The 15,686-nt window shown below is 47.5% G+C and overlaps 1 protein-coding gene across 2 annotated transcripts in view; it reads left to right on the top strand.

Moving 5' to 3' along the window:
• The first annotated feature begins 2,216 nt into the window (after positions 1-2,216).
• TMEM255A (transmembrane protein 255A) overlaps positions 2,217-15,686 on the top strand; it is a 49,076-nt gene continuing 35,606 nt past the window's right edge. For both annotated transcript variants that reach the window (XM_055565786.1, XM_055565787.1), the window contains exons 1-2: positions 2,217-2,403; positions 9,198-9,340. In XM_055565786.1, coding sequence (XP_055421761.1) covers positions 2,346-2,403; positions 9,198-9,340 — 201 coding nt within the window. In that variant the 5' untranslated portion in view covers positions 2,217-2,345. The remainder of the gene's footprint in view (positions 2,404-9,197; positions 9,341-15,686) is intronic.

Genomic DNA, 15,686 nt, shown 5'->3' with positions numbered 1-15,686 from the left:
CTCACAGGTAATGTGCTTCTCTCTCAAGTGAAAAGACAGCATTCCATCCATTGTAACCAGAATAGTAACAAGTTTCTGTTTGGCTTCCTTAGGGCTCTCTAGCCGTATGATTGCTATTGGGGAACACAGATCCTGGAAGAAGGTGTAAAGCTGTCTTTTCCCGCCTGTATAAAAACCTCTTCAAGGCTACTTTCAGAGCAACAAAATCAGTTAATTATGAAGTACTCCTGAGAAATCAGTGCTGGTTGCAGGAGTTCTTCCCGTTAAATCTGTGGATATTTAGAGTTGGGGAAGGAAGAGACGAGTAAACAGAACTGGAGACAAATGTGGCAGAATGTATATATGGGATTTCTCTCTGCCTTTGTGGGGCTTTTGGAGACTCTGACACATAAGCCAAACATGCTTAAGACACACACCTCTACAATCGTGGGCATCCTATCTCTATCTAGGACATGAATCCCAGATTTTGAAACGGCATCTATAGCTTAGAGCTGCTAATAATACCTGACACAGCCTTCAGCCTGGCCCCTGGGGTGCCCAAGTTCTTGACAAAGGGCTCCCTTTTCAACCTTCAGGAAGCAACTCTTCTTCCTTGGGAAGATGGGAAAGGACAAGGGCCTTTGGTTCCATTTCCTGGGTAAGGAAAGAAAGTAGATTAGCAAGGCAGAGCTGGAAAGAAACAGGTATTCTTCATCCCATCAACTCTCAGGAGAGTTTTACACTTGATCTGGGTATGTTTTGAGGGTACACATTGAGAGAGGGTTGTAGCAGTCATCAAGGGGAGGTGCTCGGAAGGAGGCCTGGCAAGCAGAGCCCGGGAGCTCTCACTGGGGCAGAATGAACGCCTTCGAACCTTGATTCACCCACTGCCCTCTCCTCCCTCACCTTCCACCTCCTTTGGCCACCAGGCAGATGTCTCAAGGCACACCAAGGAGACATCCTCTTGTTCTGCCATTTGGGAGATGTTAGAACCATCCTCTGGGCCAACAACAGAGTGATTCCAGCCCAAGAGCCTGATGGGGTCCGGAAGGACAGGTTGGGGGAGGACCTGGTTGTTCCCAAGAGCAGGGACCTTCCTACTGCATCCCCAGTTTCCCTCAGCAATCCACAGTGGGTCTGTCAGCCATGACTTTCTCACTCTTGGCGAAGCTACTTGTGTTTTCATCCTGTTGCACCTTTCCAGGCTAATGAATTCTTCAGGTTTTCAACGTGCGATACACAATAGCATTTCTCTACTAGCTGTCTTAGCAGGAAAAGCACTGACCTGGGAGGCCAACCAATCTAGGTTCACATTCCACTTCTGTCACTGACTAGCTGAGTGAATACAGGAATTTTTCATTGCTTCTCTGAGACTCAGTTTTTCCATCTGTAAAATGGAGCTATTGATACCTCCTCTTCCTTCCTTGCATGGCTGCTGTGATGAGAAAATGAGATCATTGACCTAAAAGAACCTTGAACAAAAGCACAAATTCAGGTGTTGATGCAGAGTCATATTTACTTTTGCTGAATCTACATCTAGCTTTTAGGGGGCTATTAGTTCTAGAATTCTCAGATTTGGTGAATAAGGCTGTGTTCCCCGCTCCATCTCTGCATAATTTTATACACTCTAGTCACATCCCTTCCCAGCCTTTATCTTTCTAGACTGAAGAGTCTGCATTTGTTTAATCTATCTTCATATGGCAACCCCCTCCACCCTCCTCCATCCCCTTGATTATAGAGTGGCCCTTCTCTGGATCATCTCCAGCTCCATTATGTCATTCTGGAAGCACTAAGACCAAACCTGCACAAATGTGCGTGCGCGCGCGTGTGTGTGTGTGTGTGTGTGTGTGTGTGTGTGTGTGTTCTCAGCTCTGAACCTCTTACTCTGCCCCCTCCCCAATTATAAATCCTAGAACAGGATGCTAGTCCAAGACCCTCTCTCCAAAGTACAGAGAAGGCCACTCAGCCCCAGGCTGTAGCCTCCCCCTCTTTCTCTACGCAGTCCTGGCCCCAAGGGGCTAAAACGGCTCCCTGTCTGGCTTGGAAGGCTGGGAGGTGGATAACTAGGATGGGGGGGGAGGCCGAGGGGGAGGGAGGAGAGGGGTCTTGCGCAAGCGCACGTCGCTGCTCGGACCGCCAATGCTGCTGCCTCCCGGAGCAGAGGGAGGCAAGAGAGGAGGGAGGGAGAAGAGGGGAAGGGAGGGGGAGGAGGCACTTGGGCTGCAGCTTGCAACCGAGGCAGTCTCTCCTCAGCTCTCCGGAGGGACGGGGAGCGGCAGCCGCGGAGTAGGATGCTCTGCGGGGCGCCCTGAGCCGGGGGCGCCTGAAGCAGCTTCGGGGGCCGGGGCCACAGGGCAGCTCTCACCATGCATCAGTCCCTGACTCAGCAGCGGTCCAGCGACATGTCCCTGCCGGATTCCATGGGTAAGTCTAGCCGCCCTGCCTCGGGGCGGCGGCGGCCAGGAGTGAGTACGCTGCCCCCTGGACCGCGAGCGCCCGGGCCGCCCCGGGGAGCCAGGGGGTGGGAAGCGGGGCGAGGGAGGGGGGTCCGCGTGCTCCAGCATCGGGGTCGCGGACCCGAGCCCCAGGGGAGCGGCCCGGCAGGGACGGGGGCGACGCGCGGAGCTGCGAGCGCCCAGCTTGCGTCGGAGTATCCCTTACCGGAGTGCGGGTGTGCGCATGTTTGTGTGCGTGTGCCGACAGACTTGCAGCCGGTGGTAAATCTCAGCTGTCTGGGGGATCAAAACACTTACCTGCAACCTGCGCCTTCGCTTTCCATTCGACGCTCCCTCTTTGCAAAGTCCCCGTCACTTCTAAGAGCTCACCACTAAAGATAATTAGAAGAAACAGGGTCCTCGCCCCTTCTCAACTCAGGCGAAGCTGGCCTGAAATTCAGAGCTGCATTGGGGGGAAGCCTGACTTGCACCTCGCTGATGGGGGGGTTTGCGCAACCCTGGGGGATGGGCAGCAGGAGGTGGGTAAGAAGAAACGGGGCGGGGGGCTGGCAGGAGGGGAATTCCTTAGGAATCTCTCAAGACAGCCCAGCTCGGCTGTCTGCAGCGGCAGGATCAACATTCCTTGAATATGATTCCTATTTTGTTCCTAGTGCACGGAGTGTGCGTTGGTTGTAAAAAAAAAAAAAAAAAAAAAAAAGGAGGGGGGAGAACGAGTGAAAGCGCAAGAAAGAGCGAGCGCGAACCCGCGCATCTTCTGAAGTCCCGCTTTTCCTCTCTAGGTGGAAGGGAGGGGGAGGGGGGGATCCACTAGCCTGATTTTGTTCAACACCTTTCCTCTTGAAAAGTGGGGGGCAGCTGCCTCCAGGCATCAACTTGGCTGCTCCTCGAAGCCGCTTTTAGGTAGTTACAAACAAACAAAAACCCCCGTCCCCCCTCAGCTGTTAGGCACCTTCCCAAGCCCTATGATTTCACTGGGCGGAGAAATTAATTTGGAGCCCAGGAGAGCGGGAGGGGATCGTCAAGCCACGATTCCACCTAATCTTCACATTCGCCTCGTATACAGTTGAACTACATCGAATCCCCGCTTTCCAACATACTTTACATTCTGCAAAATCCCTCTGTCCCTAATTATTGCCATCCAGCCTGCTCAGGTCTTCTCCAAAGAATTTGCGGGAACATCGAGGGGAGGGGGCAGGGAGAGGGCTGAACTCCCTACGTAAGCTCCCTACTGCCTGCAAAAGACTCCGTCTCAACAGAATTCGTTCACCCGAGGGGCCCCAGAAACTCTCTTTTGGATGGTGGAAAGATCCGTATTTTTTAATGGTTTTGCCTATTCAGTACAAGAATTTGCTTTTTAAAAAAATTATTTTTAAGGGTGTAGTTATTTGCAACGTGGTACAAATAAGGCCAAGGGCTCAGATCCGAATCCAGAACACAGCAGTACCAGACTCGCCCCACTCCCCAGGTCTCTCTACCCGCTCCCCCCGCTCAACGCGCGCGCGTGCGCGCGCAACCCCCCCCCCCCCCACCAAGCTCACACGGACGAAGAATGCACTCCTCACCTTGGCCAGCTGTGGCGCCAACGCAGCCCTGGCTCCTCGACGCCGGGCTGGCGTGCGGGCTAGGGCCGGATGGCAGAGTGCGAGGTTCCGGCTGCGCGCATTCCCGCAGCGGCCACAACCACCTGCAAATCCGGCAGCCCGTGCCAGCCCCTCTGCCAGTGCGGGAGTGGGCAGGTTAGGGACCCCGGGTTAGAGCGTTGCTCTTAGGCACCCTGTTGGGGAACGGGGTTGAAGAGAGTTCTTTCTTGGGCTCACAGGGGCCCTCAGCCAATCAGGCGTTTCCCGAAACATCTGCGCAACAAGAAGATGAGTGGGCTTCGCCCAGTCCAGACTCGACACTGCGGGAAAAAGAATTACAGATCCCATATGGACGTGCGAGCCAGCTCCACGCAGCCCGCTTCGTAAAGTGCGCAGACCCAAGGCAGAGCAAATTCCCGAGTCGAGTGGTAACCCTGGGTTTCCAGAGTTTGGACAGGGGAGTCTCCCCGGAGTTCCCTGGCGTAGGTCCCGCACAGCCCAGGCCTGAATCAGCGTCTGGGCTACTTCGGAGCTGCTCCCACTTACCTCAGCCCTGGCAACGCCACCTTCCCTTGCATGGGGGAGGGGAAGTGGAGGTGGGTGGGTTAGTGTTTCAGCCTCCAAGGGCAGCATTTCTGAGGGAATTCCCTCTACACGCAGGACACAACCTCAGCCAAAACAATAAAATAGAAAACACACAGACACAAACTGCACCAAGGTGCCTGCACTCTACGCTTGCCAGCTGCCTAGGAATGAGCGATAAGTCCGTGACCTGGGCGGAGCAGGCGCTTGGACGGTAATTTGACTCCGGCGCCCCTTCATGCTCCTCCCGGCAACCCCCATCTCCCTTTTGGCAACACCGCCCCCAGGCGCTAAAGCACCTCTACTGCAGCGGGGCTCACCTTCCCTTGCAAATAACACATTTGTAATTCACCGGTGGACTTGGAGGTCTCTGATCAAAGTATTGCCCGAAGCGGGGATTTCAGCACCTTTAAGGAAACGTTTGGGAGATTGGCAGAGCGTTGAGGCTCTTGCGTGGGCAGCCACCTATTTCTACGGATGCTCAAGGCTGGACTTCCTGAGACCCACCCTGTATGGTCCAGCTGACCCAGGTAAGCAAATCCTAGTGGGTTCAAAGGTCAGCGCAAAGGATTAGCCAGTCAACAACAACCTAGTGCACAGGACAGAATTATGGGCCTCAGTCCTTGCTGCACTCTGATAGAGACTGCATCCCCTGTCATCAAGGTGGGCATCGGGAACATGTACAAGGTTATAAAAAAAAAAGTGAGCAGACACCATCCATCCTACCTTCTGACAACCCACACCTTGGTTCCTGTCAGATGTATAATCCTGGGACTGGTGGATATCTTACGGGTTGTGGACCAGACGCACAATTACAGCATAACTGTAGCAGTTATAATGAATAGACTTCTGAGTGAGGTAGCTAGGAACTAAGGGACATGAAATAATGAGTGATTAAGAGGAGAGCAAGCTTGATCAAGGAGAACTTCTTGGAGGAGGTGAATTTTGAGCAGGTCTGAGAGGAAGGGAGGGACCCGGATTCAATGACCGCAGTGCAGGTGGGGGCTCTGACCAGGGAGGGGACTGGGAGGAGAGAGAAGCTGGCTGTATTTGGAAGGGTGGAGATGGCAAATAATTGGGCCCTTCTCAAGAGCAGAGCATCTTGGTCGTCATGAATCTGGGGTGGAGGTGGGGCACTGCAGAGAGGGAGGGCTGCAGTGGTTCTGCAGGGAGGCTGCTGGGGGCGGAGGTGGGGGCAGGCAATGCCAATGACGGGATTCAGACTCTCCCACTGCTGGTGGTTGCAGGGGTGGTTGTTGTTTAAACAGAAAGATACTGGGCACCACATAGACAGGCTACTGGCAGCCAGTGGAATTGTCCCACTGGTTGGGCAGAAGGCTTTTTGTGCTGGGGAGCCCTGAGATGCACCCTATTTAAAAAAAAAACAATTCTATGAGTGTCCCTCATGTTTATTCACAGAACCCCCCTCCCCCCCACCTATAGCCTTCTTGATTAGAAAGGAAGCGATTCTGAGATGTGGCCTCTTGTTTATTCAACAAGTACTGACTGCTCACTAGGTATCAGACACTGGTGGGCGCTGTTTTCACATACCTGAGGCTGTACTGAAGTACCTCATGGTGTTTGAGGGTTTTGTTTTTTTTTTTTGATACACTGATTTAAAATCAGAATAAGATGTCCCTGTATATATGGGAACATCTAAGGCCGGCCCCACATTGTACCCCAAGAAGAACAGAACTCTGCTTCTCCGTTCTTCAATAAAACAACAGCCAGGAAAATGTCCCAAGCAGACACAAAGAGCTGTTTTGGGGAGCCTGGACCATACCGTCAGAGAACAGGTGTTTCTTGCTCGAGGTAGATGTGACTTTTCAAAGTGCCTCTAAAGATAAAAGGAAGGGTGATTCTTAACTTTTAAGAAGGATTCACCCTGTGGTTCCTTAAAATGGTCAGCTCCCTAAGTTCAGCTAGAGATAATTTCATTCTACACAATTTTAGCCCTTATAGTATAAAACAAGGGGTGACTTGGGGGAGGGTGTGAGGGGCCAGAGGATAGATATTCAATCTAGTGATGGGAGAGTTTTCTTAGGAATTTGATCCAAAGCTAATCCTATCTGGGGGCCAGGCCCCTGTGGAGCTCCAGGATCTTTGCCTGGGTTTCTCAGCTGATTGGATTTCCAATTCAGGTTCTGAAGCAGTAGAAAAAAAAACAAAACAGATTTTCAAATGACACCATGTGGTTTGCTGAGTCACTTTTCTGACCTGGCTCCTATGCTTTTAAGAGTTAGAGTGATATTTGCTAAGGAGACCCAAGAGCTGTGAATAAAATCAGAAGCCAGTTGGCCAGGAAGGAGCCAGGTGAGTGATATAGCCCCAAATTTAGAAAGACCAAGACCGTATACACACAGTCCCCCACCTCTAGACTCTAAGGTGAAGTGTTTTCCCTGTGAGGTGTTGAGACACTTTCATGTGTCACAAAGATACCCTTGTGTCCAGCTGTTTCCTCACTCTCTCTGGCTAGCCTGGGGTCTGGGAAGGCTCAGATGGTGTAGAAATGCAGGCAGGAATGGGAGGCCATGTTGGTAAGTTTATGTTGTGTGCTTGCACACTCAGTCGTGTCTGACTCTTCGGGACCCCACCAGGCTCCTCTGTCCATGGAATTTTCCAGGTAAGAATACTGGAGTGGGTTGCCATTTCCTTATCCAGGGGATCTTCCTGACCCAGGGATCGAACCAAAATCTCTTGTGTCCCCTGCACTGGCAGGCGAATTCTTTACCAGTAAAGTCTATGTTAGAGCCCCTCTGTGGAGCCAACTAGCAGATTCACTGAGAAGCTGTCATCAAATGGATGTGAGGACCCTGGTTTAGAGACTCATTTAAGGTCCCTGCAATCCTGAGGAAGGGTAACACACTCAGATAAACAGGAGAAATCAGTCCTGCTCCCCCACCCCCAACCCTTGGCAGTCCAAGCCTCCCCGTTCAGCTCCTCTGATTACCAGCAGTCAGCTCCCCATTTGCAGCCCAAAGAGCCCTCTCACACGAAGGGCCCTAATAACACAGGTGTCTCCAGCTCTCCTGAGGTTTTCCCCTGGAGGCGGGACTCAGCACACACCCCCCAGAGGAGCCCCATTTCCCAACTCACTTTACTTCTCCCCCCAGGGTGCGACATGACGCTTTAGTCTGTGAATGCCTCTAAACACTCAGGCCACTTCTACATTTCGATGTAAAATGGTCTTAGAATAGGCCCATATTAGAAATGACCCTGATGAGTCACGTCCCTCACTTTCGAGGCTGACGTCAAGGGAGAGACCGCCAGCCCCTCCCCCCTCCCTTGGAGCCTGAGGCAAGGACCGCACTAGGGGAGAGGAGATGGATGGTGGGGCTCATCATCTTCTTCCCTCCGGGGAAGGGGCATCTGCTGGGGGCTGCAGGGCCAGCCACAGCCCCTCCCTCTCAGCACCGCCAGGCCTCCTGGGTCTCACAGGCTTTCTCGTTCCCCTCTCCCCCGCTTCCTTCATCCCCTCTCCCCTCCCTCCCTCCCAGTGGTGCAGTCTGAGCTTCAATGGCAGCCGCTTCCCGAGGCTGCAGCGAGGCCTCCCAGAATGACGGGGTCCTAGAAACAGTCCCAAGTGGCCTCTTCAGGCCCATAAATGACAGCCAAGCCATCTGGGTAGGCGACCCCGTCATAACACTCCTCTAGAGAACTGGACTCTCAGAACTAGTCCCCCAGTTGCTTATTTTTATGAGAACTCCTAGGTGGTACCTCATCCCTCCTATTTCCTGTTGAGAACCCTCTCCAAACGAGGAGTGTTGAACAATGTTCTACTTCTTTAAAAAAATTAAATTGAAAAGCGAGTCTACATACCATTTTTCTATCTGACTTCATAAGCCTGTTTTCAAAAAAAAAATATTGGTTTGCGCTATCATGTCTGATAAGCACTGAGTAGAACGGGTCTCTCATCATTCGTATTTATGTCACCCTCACATAAGCCTAAACAATGTAAGCTATAATCCTCCCCATCTACCTCCCCTGGGGACTAATGGCCTCCAAACATTTACTTTATTACACACATTTGTTTTGTGGCAAATCTTGCCAACACACCATTTTAAAGTTTATACATGAGGTGGCAAATGTCAGAAATAAATGAAAAAAAAAAAAAAAATCCCAGTACCTGGCTTGGTTCTGGTATTTACACTGAAAATGAAATTTCATATCTCCAGCTTATGAGAAAACCCTTCTTAGTAGCATATTGGCTTTAAAATATTGTCATTTAATATCTTCATAGTACGCTTTTCATTTATCATACACCTTGTAATTTGGCTTAAAAAAACACTCCACTAAGTGGGTATGACACATCTTTTATCAGATGCCAAAAGCACAAAAATGTGTTTTGTTTTTATGTAACTGGTACAGTTCCTTCTGATGTTTATTTTCAAACCGGAAATGTATATATTTTACTGTAAACGTAACCCCTGAGGACTGCACAAACCTAAAGCTCCATCTCTTCTCCGTCATCCCACTCCCCAGAGATCACCCCAGTTACCAGTTGGAGTAGGGAAGGAACACCTTCCTAGTGACTTTTTTCTTTAAGTCTATCCCTTCTGCGGCCGAAATGGGCAATTTCAGTTTCTCTGTGTGCTTTCAGGAGCCTTCAATCGGAGGAAACGAAACTCCATCTATGTCACCGTGACTTTGCTCATTGTGTCCGTGTTAATTCTCACGGTGGGCCTTGCTGCAACCACCAGGACCCAGAATGTGACTGTTGGAGGTTATTACCCAGGAGTTATTGTAAGTATCAGAAGCATAGGTAGGTCTCAGCAGCTTGCTAGCTAGAGACGTTTGGTTCTACTCTGATGGCTTTCAATTCTGTTTGAGTTTCTGTGTTTGCTCAGTTTTCCTCCTTTATGTATCTGTGTTCATATAGAGAGACAACTCGGGCCTATTTAGAAGAGCACTGGACTAAGAAGAACCCTAGCTCCATGCCTAACTAGCAGTGTGATCCCGAGCAATCTCCCCTCACTCTTTGGACCTCAGTTTTCTCATCTAGGAGATGTTAGTAGTTAGCAGTGTTAACCTTAGGCTGAGGTTCTTTCCTCTCTGGGCATCTGGTGTCCTATACATAACAGAGGTCACCCAACCTTACTTGAACTCTGAGGACCCTTGCAGCTTGATAGTCTTATGACCCACAGCACACTGATCTCCAAAGTCATCCTGCCGTCCTCTCAGGAAAAAGATGTGGAATATCCACTCCTAAAATATGTATACGTATTCACTTACAAAGTATATACATGTTCATAAACGTATTAAAATGGAAATTCAAAAATTAGATAAAAGTGAATGCACTTTTAATTTTTGATATCTTCATACTAACACTAAAATTTCAAGGAATGATACACACTTTGTATGAAGTCTCATTAAAGTTAGTGGCTATAAATCCTTATTTCAAGTAACCTACTACATAATTTTGAATATGTGGGACTTTCTTCTCAGATATGATTGTCATTGGCATCATTGCGTTTTGAATGTACTCTCACAGGGTGGCAAAGAATTTACCCTGAGACTTCCTGTCATTTTCTCACTGTGTTACTTTATTAGGGTCATCTTCTTTGTAGTTTATCAACAGGAGTCTTTGCTCACCCCTTGTCCGTTTTGTTGCCACTAGTTAAGACTAGATAAGACTATCCGGACACACATAATCTGCCCCACCCCCAACCCCCTGCTGCTTTCAAACTGCTCTCCTCCCAAAGGATAGCTGCCTTGTCACCTGATGTTCACACCGAGGGAGGGCGCCCGTGACAGTCCGTGCGTTGAATAACTGTAATGCGAAATTTCCTATTCTTTCAGATAAACAAAAAATAGGAAAAATTTCTTTCCCTACTTGAGTGGATTGTTTTACCCATCCCCAGGCTGCATGCAATCCACTCTGGAAAGTGCTGAATTCTGCATACAAAACCTCACTGGATACTAAATCATCACATCATATATGAAATGAAATATATACCATTTTGTCAATTATGCCTCAGTTGAATTGAGGAAAAAGAAAAACAAACAAAAACCTCATTTGGATCTACACATGCTACTACTGACCGCCAAAACTTAATTGAATACCAATTAAATGGCTTCTCAATTGTAACTGCTAGAGGGCAGGAAGAAAGTTAGTTAGGATGGGATTTTGTTTTTTTGTTTTTTACATTTTAGGTTATCAGAGAGGACAGGCGAATTTGTTATTTTTTTGTCTCTCTTCTTTTTCACTCTTCTTTTTTTTTTTTTTTTTTTGGAGTGGTGGGGGTTGGAGAGAGAAGCAAAGGAAGGGGAAGGGATTAAAGATGGATGCCTTTGACAAGTCAGCACTGTGAGTGACCAAGCCTGACGCCTGTTGCCTAGGTCACCGATTCCACAGTCAGCCTCCTCAATAGCCCTGGACTCTGGCACCCAGCTGCTGAAGGCCGCCCACCCCACTGGGGGAGTTCCTCCTTGGGCCCACAGGGCTCCCCTCAGCCAAGGGCAGGTGTCCCACAAACAGCATTTGGTGCCCTCTGCTAAGCATGTGACGTGAGAACTCACCCGGTCCACTTCCTGTGGTGAGGCAAGAAAACCAGTCGTCAGCAGAATTGGGTTTTATTTTTAAACACATTAGGGAGGGGGGAATGGAGGGAGGGGGGGTAAGATTGCATTTTGGTGGCTTGGGAAAGCAATTTATAGGGTCTGTGTGACTTTGTGGGCTTCAGGTAACTACATTTAGTAAGAGATTTCTGACTGCTGAGCACATGCTCAAGCCAAGATTCAGACTCACCCTGGGTGAGGGGAAGGTATTTTCCATGTCATTTAAGAGTAGCAGCTGCTATTCATGAACGGTGGCTCTAAACCTTCTCCGTAGAATATCTGCCTGTGGGTGGCTGGGTTGGAATACATTAACAAAGGAAGGAGGGCTCGTGATTGTTATTGGAGTACCTGATGTTCAGCTAGCACTGGGAGTTGAAGCAGTGGGAGAGTATCTGTGTGTGTGTGTCTCACTGAGAGTTGATATGGAAATGTTAATCAGAGAACTGGCCTTATGGTTTAACCTTAAAATTTTTGCTTTTATAGTTCCTGTAGATTGTTTCTTTAAAATAGATTTTAATTATAGAAAGTGAAGGGGGGAAGATTGCAGGTTGAACAGCCGAAAAATCCATTTGAGGTGATAGGTCAGATCATGTTATAACAGATACAATAATGACTCATACCTCTGAAAAAATAAATGCCTGAGAATCTAGATTTATTCGGGACCTGGGTGCTTTCACTAATTGAATAGTTTGGTTATTAGAGAGTTATTGTATAGACTCTAAAACCAGTGGTTTCCCTACCTTGGCATGTATTTTAAGAAACACCTGGGGGAAGTCTTAATTCAGGTGGATCGGCAGCCACTTGGAGAACTAAAACACAATAAATAAACAATGCTTAGCAATAAAACCAGAATGAGCCAAATGTGGCATCTTTAGATTCTGCACTATCTAGTTGGCCAGTCTGAATATAAATAACTATTGTATAGATTTGGGGAAAAAAAAGTCAGGTTATTTGGAACTCTGCTATTTTAGGACTCTGGTTAAATGCATATGTGAGACTGTAAAATTTTAAAACAGACCAATTAGGGGGCAATTATTAGATTAAATGATGACTTACCATACACTTCATTTAAAAATATTGAGATCTCAAGCATTGAAAAATCTAATTGTATTTATTAAACTCTATCACGTGAGATACTTTTCTGCAGCATCTTTATTTTATCAAATGAGATGCCCTTCGACAATGAGGTGCATTCTGATAGGGTTTTAACTACTGTACCTGAACCAGAATGCGGTGTCATCATCTTAAGGCATGTGTGCAACAGGCATCTTTAAAGGTGTGCTCATCTCTACAGGCTGAACTGTATCATTAAAAAAAATTAAAACCAACCCAGAAAGACAAACTGGCTTAGGATTTTTACTGTCCTCAAATATTCAAGACATAGTCCATTCTAGAAGAGTTCCAGTGAACTTTCTACCCAGGAGGACTAAAAAAATAATAATAATGAAATAAAACAAGAGCCTTGTTTGTATGAAGCTGGAAAAGACAAGGGAGAAAGCCCACTCCTTCTCTATAGCTCTAGCCTTAGATCCAGGAGAACGAGGCCTCCAAATGTGTTCCCCTTGCAACCCCCAAGATGGAGTTGGCCACTTGATCAGTGCTAAAAGTCTTTCATACCAACATCTTCTCCCCTACCTGTTGTACTGCTAGGGCCCACATCCACCTGGGTTTTCTTTCAGGAAAGAAACCAGGAGTTTCTGTCCTCTTTCCCAGGCAGGGGAAGGGGAGGCTCAGTTAACTGAAAATTATATCAGAGTTCCCATGGGGGAGTAGGAGGCAGAGACAACAGGGATCATTCAAAACCATCAATAGCCCAGAAATCTTCTCTAAGGCCAATGTGGCTTCAGCTTCACATGTGAATACTCTTGAAATCCAACAAAAGTTTGACTAACTGGAATGCTCAGGAAATACAAGGAGCTCTGAACAGTGGGATTTTGTGGTTTTGTAGCCACAAAATAGTTTTGTAGTCACCAGCCTGGTGGGCTGCCGTCTATGGGGTCGCACAGAGTCAGACACGACTGAAGCGACTTAGCAGCAGCAGCAGCAGCATTGTGAATGAGGCAGAAATTTTTTTTACCTCTTGTTTGAAACTGTTTCTAAAATATAAGATCATTCTAAGATAAAGTTCCTTGCTCAGTAAATATGTTTCAAAGATGAGTCTTGAGTCTTGATTTGCTTGATAAGACTAACCCTCCACTAGCTTCCTGTTGCCTCCTTAGCATTGTCATTCAAAGCTCTCTGAAGATGCCCTCAGCCTGGTCTCCCACACCTTTCTTTTCCCAAAATTGTCCATTCACAGTCCCCCGAACATTACTTGGGCTGGGACATCCTCCCAGTGCTCTCTCTCTCTGTTTATCCAAATGTTCTTTTCTATCCTATCCTAAAGACAGCTGGCACATTTCTCAGCTACTGGGATCCATAATTGTGTCTACCATCTTTGAACTCCCTACCTTAGATTCTTTCTCCTCATAATTGTTGGAAAACTAGTCACATTCTGTTTTGTGGGATGTTGGGCTATATTCTCATTTAGCTTTGTTTATACACATCAACAATCCCTTATCTAAACCCTTGGGCCAGCTGTGTTTGCAAATTGATTTATTTTTTATATTTTAGAAAGATAGTACAGTGCATCTGTCATATATTGGGTTGGCTGAAAAGTTCATTTGGGTTTTTCATTAGCATCAGAAAAACCTGAATGAACTTTTTGGCCAACCCAATACTATCTAACATCTCAGTGGAGTCTTGAGATACACCCAGTAATCAAGCATCTTCATCTTTCTACAGTAAACTGTGAATTTTTACACTAAGTAGATAAACGTTATAAAATAACCTTACAGCAGTTTGAGGTCAGGCTTTGCCACCAAGTTAGTTACAAAAAAGCCTTTTGGTTAAGAGCTTTGTTGATTTCAGGATTACAGAATGGGATTGTAGACCCATTACATAATTATAGTTCCTTGAGGCTATCTCATTGGTCTTGGTATCGTATCCCACCTCATTTTCCTGGCCTCCAAATCACAGGTCTAGTACTGAGCCTGCCAGAGTAGCTGTCCAATGAAAACTTATCAAATGATTAATCTTTTTGAGCTTCATCTCCAGGATGGGAATAGGCATGGGTGCAGTCTAAAAAGAGCCCTGGAATCTGATTTTTAATGATTTGTCTTTTTTTCCCCTACAATTGGAGAGCAGCCAAAACAAAGCAAGCTGGTTATTTGTTCAGGTAATGGGGAGTCAAGATGGAGGTCCAAAGGTCTGAAACATTCCACGATTCAGTGTTCTCGAGGGAGGACCATAGAGCTTACCTCTCTGAGGCCTCTGGGGAGCAAACAGTTGATTAGAGGCTGCTGCCTATTTGCAGGAAATTCTGTTGAATTTTTTCCTCCTTTGCTTTCACTGCCTCAGCTCTTTCTCAAATAGGATCTCTCACTCCCTCCTTGCAGAGAGCATCTTCCCTGAGGGGAGTGGGCAGTGGCAAAGGTCACTGTTCTGCTCACAGTGGCCACAAATGCAGCGAAGTGTGGCTGGAAGAACACCAGCTGTTAGGGGATCTGAGGGCTACTCCTGGTTTTGCCTGAACTTGCTGTCAGAGGGGACAAGCCCAGACAATTCTCTAGGCCTCCATTTTGCTGTCTAGCAAATGGGACTCATATCAACATGGAGGGCAAGTGCTTCTTTAAATTCAAATGCTTTTCATATATAAAGTAGTTTTAGTGGCACTGGCACTGGCGAATTAGTGCCATCATCCAGATGCGTGAATTCTAGCCAGAACTCAGGTGATCTTAGCGTCCCACCTGGTGAACTCTGCCTGTCTTTGGCCCCATTTCTCTCCTCCTCTGTGAGATCTGGAAACGACCGTGTATTTAGCAGCCTCACTTATGCAGGTCACACTACATACATGCCTTGTCTCATTTCATCCCCACAGCAGCCCTGTGTGGTCGAGATCATTGTGATTCCCATTTAATAGAGGAGGAAACTGAAGCACAGAGTGGTTAAAGAACTAGCCCAAGACCACACAGTTTCCAAGAATAGCAGAGTCAAGATATAATACAAAATGAATTATTCTCAGCTTCTTGAGCACCTTATTTCTACCTCACCTGTGGTCGTTCAGCCACAGACTCTCTCCCTTACTAGGCTATGCATTTGTACAGGGCAAGGGCCATGTCATCTTATTTATGTGACAAAAGTACTCAGTGAGGGTTAGAAAATGGAATGAGTTGGAGTGGAAGAGAAATGGAATGGAAGGAAAGGGGAGGGAACTGGGTAAAGTAACTGGCTGCCCTGGGATTTCCAGACAATTCCATGAGGCTTCAGGCCGCCTCTTCCGGTATTGCCATCAGAGAGTTATTTGAGTGTCAGCAGAAGCGAGTGTCTTTGCTTTGCTTCCTGTCTTAAGGCAAAGGTTGCCGTTGGGGATCAAGAGACATTCAGTGAATATCTGTGGAAACTGATGAACCACTCAGTAAAAGGACTTATTTTCCTTGTTAGAAGCTGCCTCTGACTTTCTTTCAATCTCCACAAATGGCCCAGAGTGTCA

Source organism: Bubalus kerabau, chromosome X, assembly GCF_029407905.1.
Source record: "Bubalus kerabau isolate K-KA32 ecotype Philippines breed swamp buffalo chromosome X, PCC_UOA_SB_1v2, whole genome shotgun sequence".
In the NCBI taxonomy this organism is placed as follows: domain Eukaryota; kingdom Metazoa; phylum Chordata; class Mammalia; order Artiodactyla; family Bovidae; genus Bubalus; species Bubalus kerabau.
This window is presented reverse-complemented; position numbering and strand designations above follow the sequence as displayed.